General features: G+C 44.4%; 1 protein-coding gene across 1 annotated transcript in view; it reads right to left on the bottom strand.

Annotated features, from left to right (window-relative positions):
- Positions 1-15,809, bottom strand: part of PLEKHH3 (pleckstrin homology, MyTH4 and FERM domain containing H3) — a 261,085-nt gene extending 245,276 nt beyond the window's left edge. Inside the window, exon 1 of the mRNA XM_030220491.1 lies at positions 15,177-15,809. Within this exon, the coding sequence (XP_030076351.1) occupies positions 15,177-15,314 (138 nt within the window). The 5' untranslated portion in view covers positions 15,315-15,809. The remainder of the gene's footprint in view (positions 1-15,176) is intronic.
- Positions 15,810-16,724: the final 915 nt, after the last annotated feature.

Genomic DNA, 16,724 nt, shown 5'->3' with positions numbered 1-16,724 from the left:
AAACCGTAATTTCCAATAGTAACACCTTACGTTATTCCGTGATTGAACTCCCCAAGTCCATTTTATGTTTAAACTTTTTTATTATCGAAATGCACAATACAATGCAACTTGGAGGCTTCATACAACAAAGTTCAATTTTTCATTCAGCATTGCATTTACATTATATCTGCTTCATTCACTGAATCTCATTTTTCTGTACCCCCCCTCCTCGGCCCCCTCCCCATCTTATATCATTATTGTCCACAATTGTTAAAAGAAAGTCATAACACATTAACAATATAACACAACTTTTGCTTTGGCAATATACAATTGTTAATCAACCATTGTTATACCGTGATGTAAAATGATCAGCTTATCACACTAATGTAATTCAAATCCTTTTATTCCTCTATCCCCTTCCCTACACCCTCCCCCCACTCTTCCCTATTAATCCCCCCCCCCCCCTTGACCAACCCAAATTAATATATCCCAATATTGTAGTGATGTATGGTTCTTTTATAAAGTATTAATGACCAAGCTTCGGCCTCTCTGTGTCATTTTTTCCAGGTAACTACCCCATATTTTAAGAAACCTTATTTTCCTTTTATATTGTCCTTTAACTTCTTTCGCCTCCCACACTAACAACTGGTGCACCCTGTTACGCCAATGCCAGTAAGGTGGTGAACTGGCTACAGTCCAATATTGCATAATACATTTTTTCGCCACCAAACATAACTTTCGATATAATAATGTTTTGTCAGCATTGAGTCTTAAAGGTTCACCCTTCAAATCTAATATCAACTGTCGTGGATTCATAGCTATTCTACTACCCAAAACATGTGACAGGTAAGTAACTATTTGTCTCCAATATCTCTGTAATACTACACACCCCCATATCGCATGATATAAAGTATTGTCATGTCTATTACATTTCAAGCAGAGCGCTGTCTCTATACCCCCTGATTTATATAATTGTACCTGAGTAAAATAAGCTCTGTAAATTATTCGATACGCGCATTCCCTGTAATCTGCGCCCCCAATTATTCTTGGTATATTTTTTATCTGCGCAGTAATATCCCATGATTCCAAATTACAACTCATATCTTTTTCCCATCTCTGTCTAATCGTGGTTGTCTCCTTCAATGGAGCCAGCTCCCACAACTTCCGATGTATCTGGGATATAGATGGGGCATTTTCAGATATTTCATCAAAGAATTTTTTGATTTTGTTGCCCAGTTTACACTGCAATGCTGTTTTATCTAATGTTTGTACATAATGTTTAAGTTGACAGTGCGCGTATACATCACCCCAGACCTGCTCCCTCTGAGCCAATAGCTGTGACAGTGGCAGTATGTCCCCTCTCTCTCCCAGTACATCAGCTATACAAGTAACACCTGCCTGTGCCCACCTATCAAATGTTTTATTTTCCAACCCGGGCACGAAAGACGGATTCCCCCTAATGTTTAAATACTCCGTTACTCTTGAGTCTCCCCCCAATAGTTCCCCTAAGAATCTCCACGCTGCTCTAAGTGATAACATCAGAACATTTTGTCTAAGTCTGTACGGTATCTCCTTTTTCTGTAAATGTGCTAATGTTATCCCATGATATGGACTATATAACGCTTCCTCCATCTCTAGAGGTGTGTGTTCCTGGGTTTGGTATAACCAATCTCGTATTTGGCGCAGAAGGCATGCCATATTATAAAACTTTATATTAGGTATTCCCAGGCCCCCTTGCCTCCATCCCCCCAGCATATGTTTCAACTGCATCTTAGCCCGTTTTTTTGCCCAGCAGAATCTAGATATCAATCGGTATAAGCGCTTAATATCTTTTTGCAATAACACTATGGGCAGTACCTGTAATGTGTATAGCCATCTTGGCAATATCACCATTTTAATAAGACTAATCCTCCCCATCAAAGATAATGTTAAATTGCCCCATGAATCCAACTGTTGAGTTGTCTGTTCCAACATATTTGTAACATTTAAAGTATAAAGCTCCTTCAACCTAGCCGGTAGTTGAATCCCTAAATATGTAAAAGACTTACTCGTACGTTTCAAAGGAAATCCTTCCGGCCAATAGGCCCGAATGTCTAAGTTTATCCCAAGAGCTTCAGATTTGTCTATGTTTAATTTAAAGCCCGAGTAATCTCCATATTCTTGAATTAACTCTAGTAGATTGTACAGGGTCTCCTTCGGTTTTGTAATAACCATCATTAGGTCATCCGCAAACGCGGCAAGCTTAAATTCCTGATTTCTAAGTTGTACCCCCGGTATCGCCTCACAATCATATATGTCTCTAATTAAGGGGTCCAACTGTAGTGCAAAAAGTAGAGGTGAGAGCGGACATCCTTGTCTAGTACCTCTACTAATCTGAATCTCTTCCGATATATTCCCATTCACCATCACTTGTGCTCTAGGTTGGTGATACAATGCCCTGATCGCCTGTACAAATCCACCCTGAAATCCATATCTGTCCAGCACAGAATACAGGAAGGGCCACTCCACTCTATCAAATGCTTTCTCAGCATCGAAGCTTATCATTAATGCCTGCGCCTGGGAGTGACCCAAACCTTCTAATGCTGCCAGAATACTCCTCAAATTCTTGGAAACTGATCTACCCTGTACAAACCCCACCTGTGCTGTGTGGATAAGATGAGGGAGCACTCGCCCCAGTCTATTTGCTAGAATTTTTGCAAATAATTTTGCTTCCTGGTTAATTAATGAAATAGGCCTATAGGAGGTTACCAGTTTTTCATCTCTTTTAGGCTTAGGAAACACAACTATCCTAGCCAAATTTAATTGGTCTGGCATCCTACCATTCTCCATCCATTCATTAAACACCTTCACCAGTGTTGGGACCACCGAGTCCCCCATCAATTTATAAAATTCTGCTTTATACCCATCCGGGCCCGGGGCCTTGCCCATTTTACTTTGCTTTATTACCCATGTCACCTCATCAGCATTAATCTTTGCATTTAATTGAGTACTATCCCCATCTTGTAGTTTAGGGGTCTGAATCCCATCTAAAAATAGCTCTCCCGGAAGCCCTTCTTGTTCCGACGCCTTATAAAGGCTTTGGTAATATGTCTGGAACGCTGATCTAATCTCTTTATTAGTGTGGAGATAATTCCCCTCTTTATTTTTAATAATTGTTACATTTTTAGTTGAACATTTAGATGCTATAAGTCTAGCTAGAAATTTGCCTCCTTTATTTCCATGCTTATATAGCTGAAAGCGATAATAGGCTTGAGATTTCAATTCTCTATCATGTATCAGGGAGTTCAAAGTTGTTTGTAGTTCTATCACCTCTTGTCTAATCTTACTACATGGGGTTAGTCCATATTGTCTATTCAACTTAATTAGTCTCTTTTCTAGCCGCACAATTTCCCTATCACGGGCACGTTTATATTGTGACACATAACTTATTATCTCCCCTCTTAGTACTGCTTTCGCGGCTTCCCAAAAGCTGGTGGAACTGTCTACCGTACCCTCGTTAAAGTGCTTATACTCAGTCCATTTAGCCCGTAAATATTCCCCAAATCGTGGGTCTTTAAACAAGTAGGTTGGAAACGTCCAGCTATTTAATTTCTCTTCCTCCTCTCCTCCTTTCCAGCACATTCTAATCACTGAGTGGTCCGATATAACACAAGGTTCTATATGTGCCTCAGTAATATCTGTTAATAAAGTGTGGGAAGCTAGCAAATAGTCAATTCTGGCTGAGGTGCCATGTGCTCTAGATTGATGAGTATATTCTTTATCTAGTGGATGCAGTGTCCTCCATATATCTATGAGCCCGAGTGTTGTGCATAGATCCGGCAGACCTCTGGTACTAATCCGCCTTAAATCAGCCGGGGGATGTGATCTGTCCATTATAGGGTCCCAAGTCATATTAAAATCACCTCCCAGCAATAAGGGCAATGGTTCCAGTTGAGTGATCTGCCTAAGCAATCTTTTATAAAATTTTAAATCCAATGTATTAGGAGCGTAAATACTACCCAAGATTATTTTTTGTCTATTTATTGTGGCAATGCAGAGTACGAACCGGCCTTCCACATCTTTAATCGTTTTGTGCACTTGGACAGCCATACCTTTTCTAAAAAGTATAGCCACCCCCCCTTTCCGGCCCAAGGCCGCCGTTGCCACACAGTCCGCAACCCACCACTTAGCCAATTTGGTGTGCTCAACATCTGACAAATGCGTTTCTTGTAACAGCGCTATATCTGCTCCAAGACGTTTAAGCTGTCGCAAAATCTTGGAGCGCTTAATAGGGGAGTGTATACCTCCTACATTCCATGAGGCTACCTTAATTGTTTACCCTCCAAAGTCTCGCCAATCTGTATCAAATTCATCTTCTACTTTTGAGAGAGGCCAGCCCAGCCTCCAGCCTCCCTCTCGTAATTTTCGGTCTTCTACAAGTTGTAATAATTTCACTTTTAATACAATTTGAGTTAGTCCCCCCCCCCCCTCCCCTTTCCCAACCCAATGTTCTCCCTCTTCCCGTTCCCTCCCAGTTCCCCCTCTCTACCCCTTCTGTTCCCTAAGGAAATGGATCACTTCCGACACCTCTTCTCCTCTCTTAATAATAATCTTCAATATGATTACTCATCTCTTGACGTTTCAACATTACAGTTTTGCATTCCTCATCTAACCATATAGGTCTATATATCAATCGTGCTATCACATCCATTCTATCACATATTTCTTTACCGCATTTAAACTTTCTTATCAATTAAATTGTCTATCTTTTCTCTTCAGCATGTTTCATAACAGTTGCTATCTGGGAGATTATCTCCCCTTCTCTATACGATACCTGAAGCATTGATAAACAGTTCACTTTTACTGTCTATGTTTACCAGGTTGACGAGTTATAATGCCTTCTTCAATTATTAAGGTTTACTAAATAGTCCAATTTCCAACGACATTTATCAGCAACTGTCTTAGTCTCTATGATCTTCTCCTTGACTATTTGATACAGCCTCATCTTTTAATTTACTTTTCCCGCTGAGTTCCCCCAGTGGGACATATCTTTAAGGTCTATATGCAGACTTTTTATGATTTCTTGGTGCGTCTTTTATCCATAATCAGTCTTCCTACAGATTATTCTCAGTCTCAGATTTTATTGCATCGCATCATATCGCCGCATTATTGTCCATTTTCCATCTGTTGCACAAAAGGTTTTGCTGTTTCCACTGAGTCAAATATTTTTATTCCCGAATGATGATTAATTCTCAATTTCGCCGGGTATAGCAGCGCAAATTTAGCTTTCCGGTTGACAAGTTCAGAACAGATTGGCGAAAACTTTTTCCTTTGCGCTGCCACTGCTGCTGAGTAATCTTGAAAACATAATACTTTGCGATTTCCACTGTGCAGTTCTTTCCCATTCCTTAAGGCCTGCAGAATCGCGTTTTTATGAGCAAAGTTTAAAATTTTGCAAATGACTACACGTGGTCTCCCTTCTGCCGTCTGCTTTGGGCCTAGTCGGTGTGCTCGTTCAATTTTCAGCGGGCCCAAAGATTCCGGTAGTTCAAGTTCCTCTGCCAACCATGTTTCCAAGTAACTGCTTAAGTCTCGATCTCCTTGTCCCTCCGCCAGACCCACCATGCGAAGATTATTTCGTCTTGACCTGTTTTCTAAGTCCTCAAGCTTTTCTTCATAAGATGCAAGTGTTTTTTTCAGCTGGTTTACTTCTGACTCTAAAGTACCAACGCGATCTTCAGTATCACTGGCTCGCTGTTGGTAAGTCACCATTTCTAGCTGAATTTGATTTACACTGTTATGCAGCGCTTCCAACTTAGTGTCTAGTGAGCTGAGTTTTTTCTCCAAAATAGCTTCCAAAGCTTGCGTGACTTCACCCACTATCTCGGCGGCCCATGCGGATCCAACCGCTGAAGTTCCCGGGCTCGCCGGCGCCGCCATTTTGTCCTCAGCTTGCCGGTTCTTATCTTTCTCTTTTCTGGTTGATTTGGTCGCCATTAGCTTCTGAATCGATAGTAAGTAGATCCTCGAACGTTTCCCAAAGCTTCCTCTTGCCGATAACAATCAAACAAACGCTTTTAGATTGAGTTTTTCAACTCGATTCTTGAGGAGAAGGCAGGAGCAATTCGACTAGCGTCCGCTCCTGTGCATAGCGTCACGTGATCCCCAACCCCCCCCCCAAGTCCATTTTAATAATGGCTTATGGACTTTCTTTTAGGAAGCTAACCAAACTTTTTTTTAAACACCGCTAAGCTAACTGCTTTTACCACATTCCCTGGCAACAAATTCCAGAGTTTAATTACATGTTGAGTGAAGAAAAAATGTTCTCCGATTTGTTTTAAATTTACTACTTTGTAGCTTCATTGCGTGCCCCCTAATCCTAGTATTTTTGGAAACAGTAAACAAGCGACTCACATCTATCCATTCTACGCCACTCATAGACCTCTATCATATGTCCCCTCAGCTGTCTTTTCTCCAAGCTGAAGAGCCCTAGCCACTTTAGCCTTTCATAGGGAAATCAACCCATCCCCTTTATCATTTTCATTGCCCTTCTCTGTACCTTTTCTAACTCCACTATGGAGCTCTTGTTTGAATGAAAAAAAAGTCTAAAAAGTGGCACAAAGCAGCATTTGGATGTTTTTCTCACAAAAACGTCCAAATTGATATTTTTGAAACCAATTTTTAGACGTTTTTCTATGAAGTCCATCAGAAGTGCATTCAAAACACATGGGTCGTGTTGGGAGTATGTTAAGGGTGGGATTTTGGCATTCCTAAGACTTGGACGTTTTTCAACCATAATGAAACAAAACAAAACCATCCAGGACTAAAACTATGACATTTTGAGCTAGACCTGTTTTTATAACAAATAAGGCACAAAAGGGTGCCCTAAATTACCAGATGACCACTGGAGGGAATCAGGGGTGACCCCCAATACTCCCCTAATGGTCACTGACCCTCTCCCACCCTCCAAAAATATAAATAAAAATGACTTACCAGCCTCTATGGCAACCTCAGATGCTAGAGCCAGGTCTATTAGAGCAGCATGCAGGTCCCTGGAGTACTGTAGTGGTCAGTGCAGTGCACCATGGCGTGGGGGACTCAGGTCCTTATCTCTCTCTACCTCTCACATTTGTGGTGGAAACTGTGACCCCTTCAAAACTCCAGCAGAAACCCACTGTACACACATGTAGGTGCCCCCTTCACCCATAGGCCTATTTTAGTGGTGTACAGTTGTGGGCAGTGGGTTTTGGGTGGGGTTTTGGGGGGCTCAGCAGACAAAATAAGGGAGCACCGATCAGATGTGTACCTGGGAGCATGTTTTTGAAGTCCAATGCAGTGCTCCCCAGGGTCCCCAATTTATCTCCTGGGATGTCTGGGGGACTAGTCTACTAAAAATGCTGGCCCCTCCTTCATCCTAATGGCTTGATTGTCTACATTTTTCACTTGGATTTTTTTTTTTCCAAAATGGACCAAAAAACAAAACGTCCAAAGCACAATGTCTTGTGAGAAACAGTATTTTCAAAAAACAAAAGACAGCCATTTTTCTTTTTCAAAAATGACCTTCTTTTTTATTTGGATTTTGGACGTTTTTTGCAAAATGTACAAAGTTGGACTTAGACACCATATCGAAAATGCACCTCCATATCTTTTTTGAGATGTGGTGACCAGAATTGCACACAATATTCAAGGTGCAGTTGCACCATGGAGCGATACAAATGAATTATAATGTCCTCATTTTTCCTAATAATACCTAACATTCTATTTGCTTTCTTAGCCAACGCCGCACACTGAGCAGAGGGTTTTAACATATCATCAATGATGACGGCTAGATCCCTTTCCTGGTCAGTGACTCCTAATGTAGGGCCTTGCATCATGTAGCTATAGTTTGGGTTCCTCTTTCCCACATGCCTCACTTTGCACATTATGCTTTGGATTTGATAAAGGTTGCCCAAAGTTGGGCAGCAGAATTTGTGTGCGGATTGGTGATCCACAAGCAACTAAATTGATCAACAGGCAATAACAAGAACCAATAAGGCACTTAACAGGTGTCAACAAGCAGTTAATTGGAATTGCGCACGGATCTCTTCCGCGTGCTATTCTACAACATGGTGCCTAACTTTTCCTGCATGCAACTCAAAAGGGGGCGTGGCCACGGGCAGGTCATGGGCATTCCCGCAAATTAGAATAATGTTTTTCCGTACCTAACTTTGGTCTGACAATAAGTCCAGCGTGACCTGCGTGCTATGCTAGTATTCTGTACAGGTCAGGCACCCTTTGAACAATACGAGCTTCACTTGGCACCATATACAGAATCCAAGACCTTTGCACACGACCTAGTCTCCTAGATGCTGGTGTCAGAAGCTGGAGAATCCAAGTGCTACAGTCTATTACAAGCTGCAGCCAATCAAGGGGTGAGGGGAGGGCTAAACTGCATGAGTACTTGCTCCAGGGCATGTGGTGACAGGTTTTTAGGAAACAGCGGTGGAAACTGGACCAGACGAAGGCCCCGATGCACAAAGGGGATTGCATGCAAATCAGCTACACGGATCCTCCTTTGTGCATCCTCGCTGTTTGCGAGTTTGACCTCCCCGACCCACTTTTTTTTTTTAATTTACCCTGGTGGTCCAGTGGAGCCTGACCACTCAAATCTTTTTTTCTAGTGGACCACGACCTCCCTCTGCAACCTCCCACCCCCTGTGACCCCATGAACCTTTTTTTTTTTTTTAATTTCCATGGTGGGCCAGTAGACAGAACCCCTTCCCCTGCACACATACCCCCTCCCGTACCTGACACTCACCCTGCCCCCTCCCTGTACATTTACAACAAGGTGGAGGCAGGAGGGCAGGAGCAACAGCTCCTCCCACCTGCCTCGTGCCCACCCAGAAACAAATGGCGGCGCTCAGGCCCTGCCCAGATCATTCTGGGGCACACTGGACAGGGCTAAACACCATATAAAGAGTTTTTTCCCTTATAACACTGGGCAGGGCCTGGGCACCACCATTTTTTTCCAAACAGGCCCGAGGCAAGAGGGAGGAGCCGATGCTCCTGCCCTCACCTTGTTGTAAAGGTACAGGGAGAAGCGGGAGTGTGGGTCGGGTGCGCGACGGAGGGGAAAGGGTTTGAAATTTTTTTTAAACAGTTCCAGGGGCACGGAGGGGGGGGGGTAATGGTCCACTGGATCACCAGGGAAAGTTTAAAAAAATATTGGGGGGGTCAGAGTCCACTTGACCACCAGGGAATAAAAGAAAACAAGATGCAGGGGAGTGTAGTGGTCCATTGGACCACCAGGAATATTTTTTTTAATTCGGGGAGGGGGAGGGCGTCGGGAGGTGAAGTAGGAAACACAGCCAGCCTTTATAGCTTCCTGCTTGTGTTTCCCTCCTCTCCAACAGCTCCAGAGCAGCCGTAAAAGTTGCTCGTTAAATTAGGGCTGCTCTGGACTCAGCTGTGCATCCCCTGGAATACACATTACACTATGAATGAGCTCGTTAGAGCCATGGAAACCCCTTTTTGCATTACTAGCTACGTAAATGTTTGCTTTAGACTGGCTAGAACCAGTCTAAAGTAAACGTTAATACTATTAACTTAATAGCATAGTAAGCTTTGTGCATCTGGCCCCCTGGCACATAACACAGCCCCTTACCCCAGTTTCCCCGGAATCCAGTCCTGCTCCCCTTGTTGTGCTCTAAATATTGCAAGACATGGTGCCATTTGTAAACTGGGGAAGTGTGAATAAAGAAGTTGCCCACCGTAGTCCCTGCAGGTGCCATACCATACTTTGCCAGGGGTAGGGAACAAATTACTAGTAATTGTATGAACATGTGTCCAGAGCTTTCACAGCAGCAATGGATGAGGCTGAGAACAGATGTCAGCACACCTCCTTCTGGCATTAAACATCTGCACTGTCTGATAATATCTCCTCAAGTTCTTCCAATATACATCTTACTCCTTACAGTAATTACAGGCTGACAAACACTAAGTAAGTCTTCGAACCGTCCACTGTTAATAACAATTAAAAAAAAAATCATTTGCTACTCAGTGCAAATAACTCACATGAAAACTACAGATGATGACTAAAAGCACAAATAGGATTCTGTCGATCAGAACACAGACGACTGGGCTGAGTGGCCAATAATTCTGCAATAATATAGGGACAGATACAGTTTTTACTCTATAGGTCTGTGAAATTCACTACTGCTTTATCGTAAGTGAAGGAAGTCCATTATGGGCTGAAGATAGGTCCCGAAGTGGTGAACTGGATTAGGAACTGGTTGACGGACAGAGGGTGGTGGTGAATGGAGTTCGCTCGGAGGAGGGAAAGGTGAGTAGTGGAGTGCCTCAGGGATCGGTGCTGGGGCCGATTCTGTTCAATATATTTGTGAGTGACATTGCCGAAGGGTTAGAAAGTAAAGTTTGCCTATTTGCGGATGATACTAAGATTTGCAACAGAGTGGGCACCCGGGAGGGAGTGGAAAGCATGAATACTGCTGGGCAGACTTGTACGGTCTGTGCCCTGAAAAAGGAAGGTACAAATCAAGGTAAGGTATATACATATGAGTTTATCTTGTTGGGCAGATTGGATGGACCATGCAGGTCTTTTTCTGCCGTCATCTACTATGTTACTATGTATTCCCCCTACCTCACTGGCATACAGTTTAATTCTTGATCTGTAAAATACTTTAACAGTCTTTATGTTGCATGGATTTCATATCCTATATAATAATTCTCACCACCAACGTTCTAATGTGGGACTGCCTGTGTCCATGCTCCTGGAGTCGCTGAGCTAGGCTCCGTAGCCAGGATGACATCACTGACAGCTGATTCCTAAGCAGGGGGAGGAGTAGGGAAACACGTGTGTTTCCCTACTCCTCCCCCTGCCTGGGAATCAGCTGTCAGTGCGCTGCTCCCTGCCACTTCGGAGCAAGTGGCAGGGAGCAGCGCATCGAAAAACTACAAGCGCGGCACCATAGAACCCCCCCCCCCCTCAGCGCATCACCCAAGCCCCCCCGGCACATGAAACAACCCCTCCCCCCAAAGCACATCAAACACCCCCCTCCCACCACCCGAAGCACATCAACACCCCCGGGCACATCAACCCCCTCGCCACCCGCAGCTGCCACTGGTAACGCTGTCCGGCCGCTGCTGCTTCTCCTGTTGAGCAGCAGTGGCCGCTGTGATAAGTATGAGGTTGTCCTATCCGGGGTAGGCCACTAGAGGGCGCTAGGAGAAAAGTTGGAGGTCGCTAGGACTGGGGAGAGCCCTGGGAGGTCCACAGGTGTAGGAGGTTATGGGCTGGGTCCTGTGTAGCTAATTAACCACTTTATACCCCACCTGAGAGGTGAAAGGAAGAGAAGTGAGCTGGCAGCAGAAGAAGAGAGATTCCCCTGGAAGATACTGGCTAACCCTATGGACTTGTGGTGGACTGTGTGTCCAAAGGAGAGAAGCAGGCTGAAACTCCTGGGGTAAGAAGTCCCTAAAGCATTAGTGCTGGACTGTGTGTCCAAAGATGGAAGGACTGTGTGTCCCAGTACTGAGAGAAGCAGGCTGCAAAGCCTGGGGTTAAAAGTCCCCAAAGTATTGAAGTTAGTACTGAGCCCATGTATCTGTGTGGGGAGGCTCAGTCTGAAGACCTATGAAAGTATAATGTATTAAGCTAGAAGAAGTGTGCCCAGGGGCTGGAATAAAGAGTTGCCTGAGAAATATGCAGTTGGTAAGACCTGTTTAATTTGCTTAGTGGGAACCAGGTCACCCTGAGCGAGAAGGGGTAGCACACTAATTTGCATATGATCTGCATATTGAGAACCAGGTCACCCTGAGTGAGAAGGGGGATATTGCACCGCTACAAAAAGAAGAAAAAAAACATAAATGTTTTAAAACCCAGCCCAAATCATTCGCAAATGCCCGAGTCTTAAAACGCAGTCTCTGCAGCCGCTCCTCCTCTCGCCTCCACATCACTGCCCCTGGAGTAAGACCCCGGAGGAGCACAGCGACATGACAGGCGACAGGAGGAGCGGCTGCAGAAACTGCATTTTAAGACTTGGGCATTTGCGAATGATTTGGGCTGGGTTTAAAAACATTTATCACTTTTTTTTCTTTTTGTAGCGGCCGCTGATGCTCAACAGGAGAAGCAGCAGCGGCCGGACAGCGTTACCACTGGCAGCTGCGGGTCGCGAGGGGGTTTGATGCGCCAGGGGGGAGGGGAGGGTCTCTCACTGTCTCTCACATACACTCTCTCTGACACACTCCCTGTCTATCACACTCCATCTCTCTGTCACACACACAAGACACTCTGTCTCTCACACACACTCTCTCTCCCACAGAAACACACATACACGCTGTCTCTGTCTCTCTCTCCTCTCTCTCTCTCTCTCATTCTCTCTCTGACACACACACTGTCTCTCAAACATACACACTCCGAGGAAAACCTTGCTAGCGCCCGTTTCATTTGTGTCAGAAACGGGCCTTTTTTACTAGTTATAATATATCTGTTACTTTTATGGGGGAAGTGATGTGCCAATAATTAAGGAAGGGCAATACTTAGAAACTTTGCTTCCTCAAGAGATAAGGCAGGTGGTCCTTTAAGAGAGAATTTTTACTTAGTCACCTGTGCTAGTGTTTAATGGGGTGGAGGAGTAGCCTAGTAGTTAGTGTAGTGAGCTGAGGACCTGGGGAACTGGATTCCATTCCCACTGCAGCTCCCTGTGACTCTGGGCAAGTCACATCACCCTCCCTTGCCCCAGGTACAATACTTAGATTGTGAACCCACCAGGGAAAGATAAAGTACCTGCATATAATAATTGTAAACCACTTTGATTGTACCACAGAAAGGCAGTACATCAAATCTCATTACCCTTATCCCTTAGTGCAGTCAGGAGAAAGTCTGGGATATGAGTTCAAATCCCCCCTAGGGCTGCCTCAGTTTCCCTAATTGCATTCCTTCTCCATTACCCATCTGACAAAAATATGCCATGAGCCTTGGACCCAACCACTTTGAAAGTGGCTGCGGCCATATTTCTGAAAGTGCAAAGATGAGGTAGGATGAGAATCACCAAAGTGCACTTTGCTTGTTCACTTGTAGCTGTAATTTACAGACCAAGAAAGGGGAAAGGGAAATGAGACTTGATATACTGCCTGTCTGTGGTTTTTGCAACTACATTCAAAGCAGATTACATATTATATACAGGTACTTCTTTGTACCTGGGGCAATGGAGGGTTAAGCAACTTGCCCAGAGTCACAAGGAGCTGCAGTGGGAATTGAACCCAATTCCTCAGGATCAAAGTCTGCTGCACTAACCACTGAAAACACATGCACCAATGAATCCACAACTGCATGTATATCACAGCTAAACTGTGAAACAGAACAAGCAGAGTGCAAATGATACTAACAGCCACCTTATCACTGCATGTCACAGATACAGTATTATGACATCGACACGAGATTAGGTAGTAAAGCCAGAACACTTTTTATGTGAAATGATTTTATGTTTCTTTATCCAATCTGTTGCTGTACCGCCTTTCGATAAAACAGCAAAGCCATTTACAAATGATATTGAGAAACGATGATCCCAAAGGGTTAAAGATGACATACTTGAAAGGCTGAGGAGCTGCATAATTTGGGTGCTTTATACTGGTTTTTACACAATTCTAGGCTAGGCAAAATTACAAACAAAACAATTAAAACAGGAAGTTTACAAAATATTCTCTGTTTCAAATTAACATATCTTTGGCTGCACCTTTATATTGACTAATCCCCTTTTTAAAGTGATAGAGACAGTTTTACCCCATGTTTAATATCAACTGACTCACTTCATCACTTAGGAGTCCTTTTACTATGGTTTGCTAATTAGTTAGTGCGCATTAACTGTCATGTAGCCCATAGATACACAATGAGCTGCGCATTTTGCGTGCGCTAAATCCATTAGCGCACCTTAATAAAACGACCCCTAATAGATGATTCCTCTATAATAATCATTCTTAATTCTTCTTTTATGGCTGCACCTTCATATAGAGTAGCTCCGCTTTTTAAAGCATCCTAGAACACAAAACTATCAAGGCAATCACATATCGCAGCGAGGTAATAGGGAGTCTGCTTGTTAAAATGCACATTCCACGACTGGTTTATGTCTCAGCAGGACGGACATGTTATGTTATTTCAGGTCTTCTAGTCCACCTCTACCTGAACTGTTCAAGGCAGATTAAATATGAAAGAGAACCAGATTAGGAAAACTAGCAATTACAATATCACTACTAATAAGAAAAAAAAAAGATAAAGTAAAATATGAAAGAAGGTCTAGAGAGACACTTTTTAAAACAAACATTCGTCTCCGGAGACAATCATGGCCCACTGGCATGTGCCTGTTAACTATTTGTCCTATTGCAAAGAGGCGTCATCTTAAAGTTTGAAACCTAAATGGGAGACAGAGGTGGAAAAGGGGCTGGGATGGGGGCACATGAAATACAACTGTTGCTGGGAAACGTTTCATGGATGACTATTATTACGCTGAATGCGGCAATTGTGCCCGATTATGTCAAGTGCAGAGCGCAGTCAGATTTCTAGACGTCCAGACTGAACCCGGTTCGAGGGAGGGAGGAGGGCTGGAAAGGCATGTGTGTGGACTCTCATTCTGCGGTGCTATCACCGGGCCTCCACCCTAACCTCTGTAACCCTACCGTGGAAAAGCAGTAGCAAGAGAAATTAAATGTAGTTTAAAAAGTCGCAGGTTTTGGGGTTGTTGCTTTTTTTTTTACAACTTGCTGGAAAAAAAAGGGGGGTCTTGGCAGATCCCATCTGCTTTCATCACCTGCAGGTCCTACATGACCCAGTACCTCCCCCACTCAACTCCCTTAAAACAAACAAAAATCCCTTGCTAGCTAGGTAAACCCTTTTATAAACGAAGGAGCTGGAGATTAAAGATACAAACGTGGTTTTGTTTTTCTTTCCATTAACTTTAATGTGCGCAACCTCTGAACACGTTTTAGGCCACCCTTCCGTGACAAAAACTGCATTAGTCTAAGAATTGATGTAATGTTTTGTAGCCAAGAGGAAAGGAAGGACCCTTTTCCCCTGCCCCTTAGGGAACTGGAACAGTTTTATACCGGATTCAGCACAATCTGCAGCTAGTTTTATAGACTTTTGGTTCCGGCCCTTCTTTTCTTATTTCTGGAATCCAGCTTTATTATTCACAAGGCTGCCCCCTCATAAATTAGACTGGACTTACCCGCATATTGCACATCTGGTCTTCTTTATTCCGCAGCTCAAAGGATTCGTCTTCCTCCTTTTCGTTCTCCCCATAGTCCCGTCTAAGCAACGTGAAGCCCGGCCTGCAGCAAAACCACCATAACCATTGAAAAGGCATTCAAAGTCGATGGGGAGTACAGCCTCCCAGCCCCCCGGGGATCGCTTCCTTCTCTTTAACGTTCTTACATCCGCCAGTCTCGGATCTCTGCCTCAGGGGATCCAGTTCCCACCCTGCAAGGGGGATCTCGCCCCCCCCCCCCAAAAAAAAAGTACCCTCCCGAAAAGAAAACAGCTGGGAAGAAGGGAAGAGGGGAAAAAAAATGAAAACTGCTCCGATCTCTTTTGTCTGCAAAGGGAGAGACGGGGGCAGACAGTCTATTTCCAAAGTGGGACGCAAAGGTAGCGGAGGGAAAGATCTGCACCGGGATCCCGTTCCAAAAGACGGTGTTAAAGTCCCTGGAAGGAGTAGAAAAAAAAAAAGCGAGTGCAAAGCTTGGGTTGAATGCAACTTCACCGCCAGCTCAAATCCAAGGCTCGCCCGCTGCTATCTATTTCCTGATACAGAGGCAGGGGTGACAGTGAGAGGAGGAGAAGCGCGGGAGGACTTCAGCTGCAGCTCCTGTTCCTCCCCCTCCCCCCCAGCCTCTTCTCCTAGCATGGACCGGGTTCCAACAATGTGCGAGGGATGGGCTCCAAGCCGTCCAATAGGGAACGGGGTGCCTGGAAGCGGTGGCCAATCAGAGAGAGTGAAAGATCGCTGATTTATGCGAAGGCCGGCAGCAGGTTGCATCATCGTGTGCCCTGCCCTCCCCCACCACAGTCTCCACGGCTGGGTCTGGGTGTCGGCACTCAGCTGGAGAGAGGAGGAAGCAGGGCTCGTCCCCGTTAACCCCCCCCCCCCCCTCCAGACAGTGACTCCTTCCTGGGATCTCTGCCTGACAAAGTATTTCCAGCTCTGCTCTGCACATCTTTGAAGGGGGAGCGAGATAATCCCAATGGTACATCTTGGTTTTTACTGTTCTTCTGCCAAGTGCAAACGCCCATATAAAAGAGACAGGTGAACTTGTCTCTATGCCCGGACAAAACCGGAGGACTATATTGCGCTGTATGCCCCCAGGATTTGTGGGTTGGCTTTTAGGAGCTGTATTTGCCTAACCTCCTGCAGAGCCAAAGAGGGAACGGAAGGAAGTGGTTTCACGCTGTGAATTTCATGGGGTTGAAGAACCAACCTACCTCCCTTCCCCCAAAAGAGAGCACACGCCAACCGATCACTGGGCTTATATTACTGTATTATTATATACCCCTAAAAGTGAAGCTTCCATTACGCAGGCATTGGCTTGTTCAAAGATAACTTGTTGCTGATTACTGCTCCTTAATTATAGTATAGCACCATCGTCCCCCTTGTACCTGAGAGGTGACAGCACAGTACTACGTCTACTATTTATCATTTCTAAAGCGCTACTAGACATACGCAGTAGCTGAACAGAAAGGTGAATTACAAATAAGAACACTAAGGTCTAGTACAGGC

The sequence above is a fragment of the Microcaecilia unicolor genome, chromosome 12 (genome assembly GCF_901765095.1).
Source record: "Microcaecilia unicolor chromosome 12, aMicUni1.1, whole genome shotgun sequence".
Classification (NCBI taxonomy): domain Eukaryota; kingdom Metazoa; phylum Chordata; class Amphibia; order Gymnophiona; family Siphonopidae; genus Microcaecilia; species Microcaecilia unicolor.
This window is presented reverse-complemented; position numbering and strand designations above follow the sequence as displayed.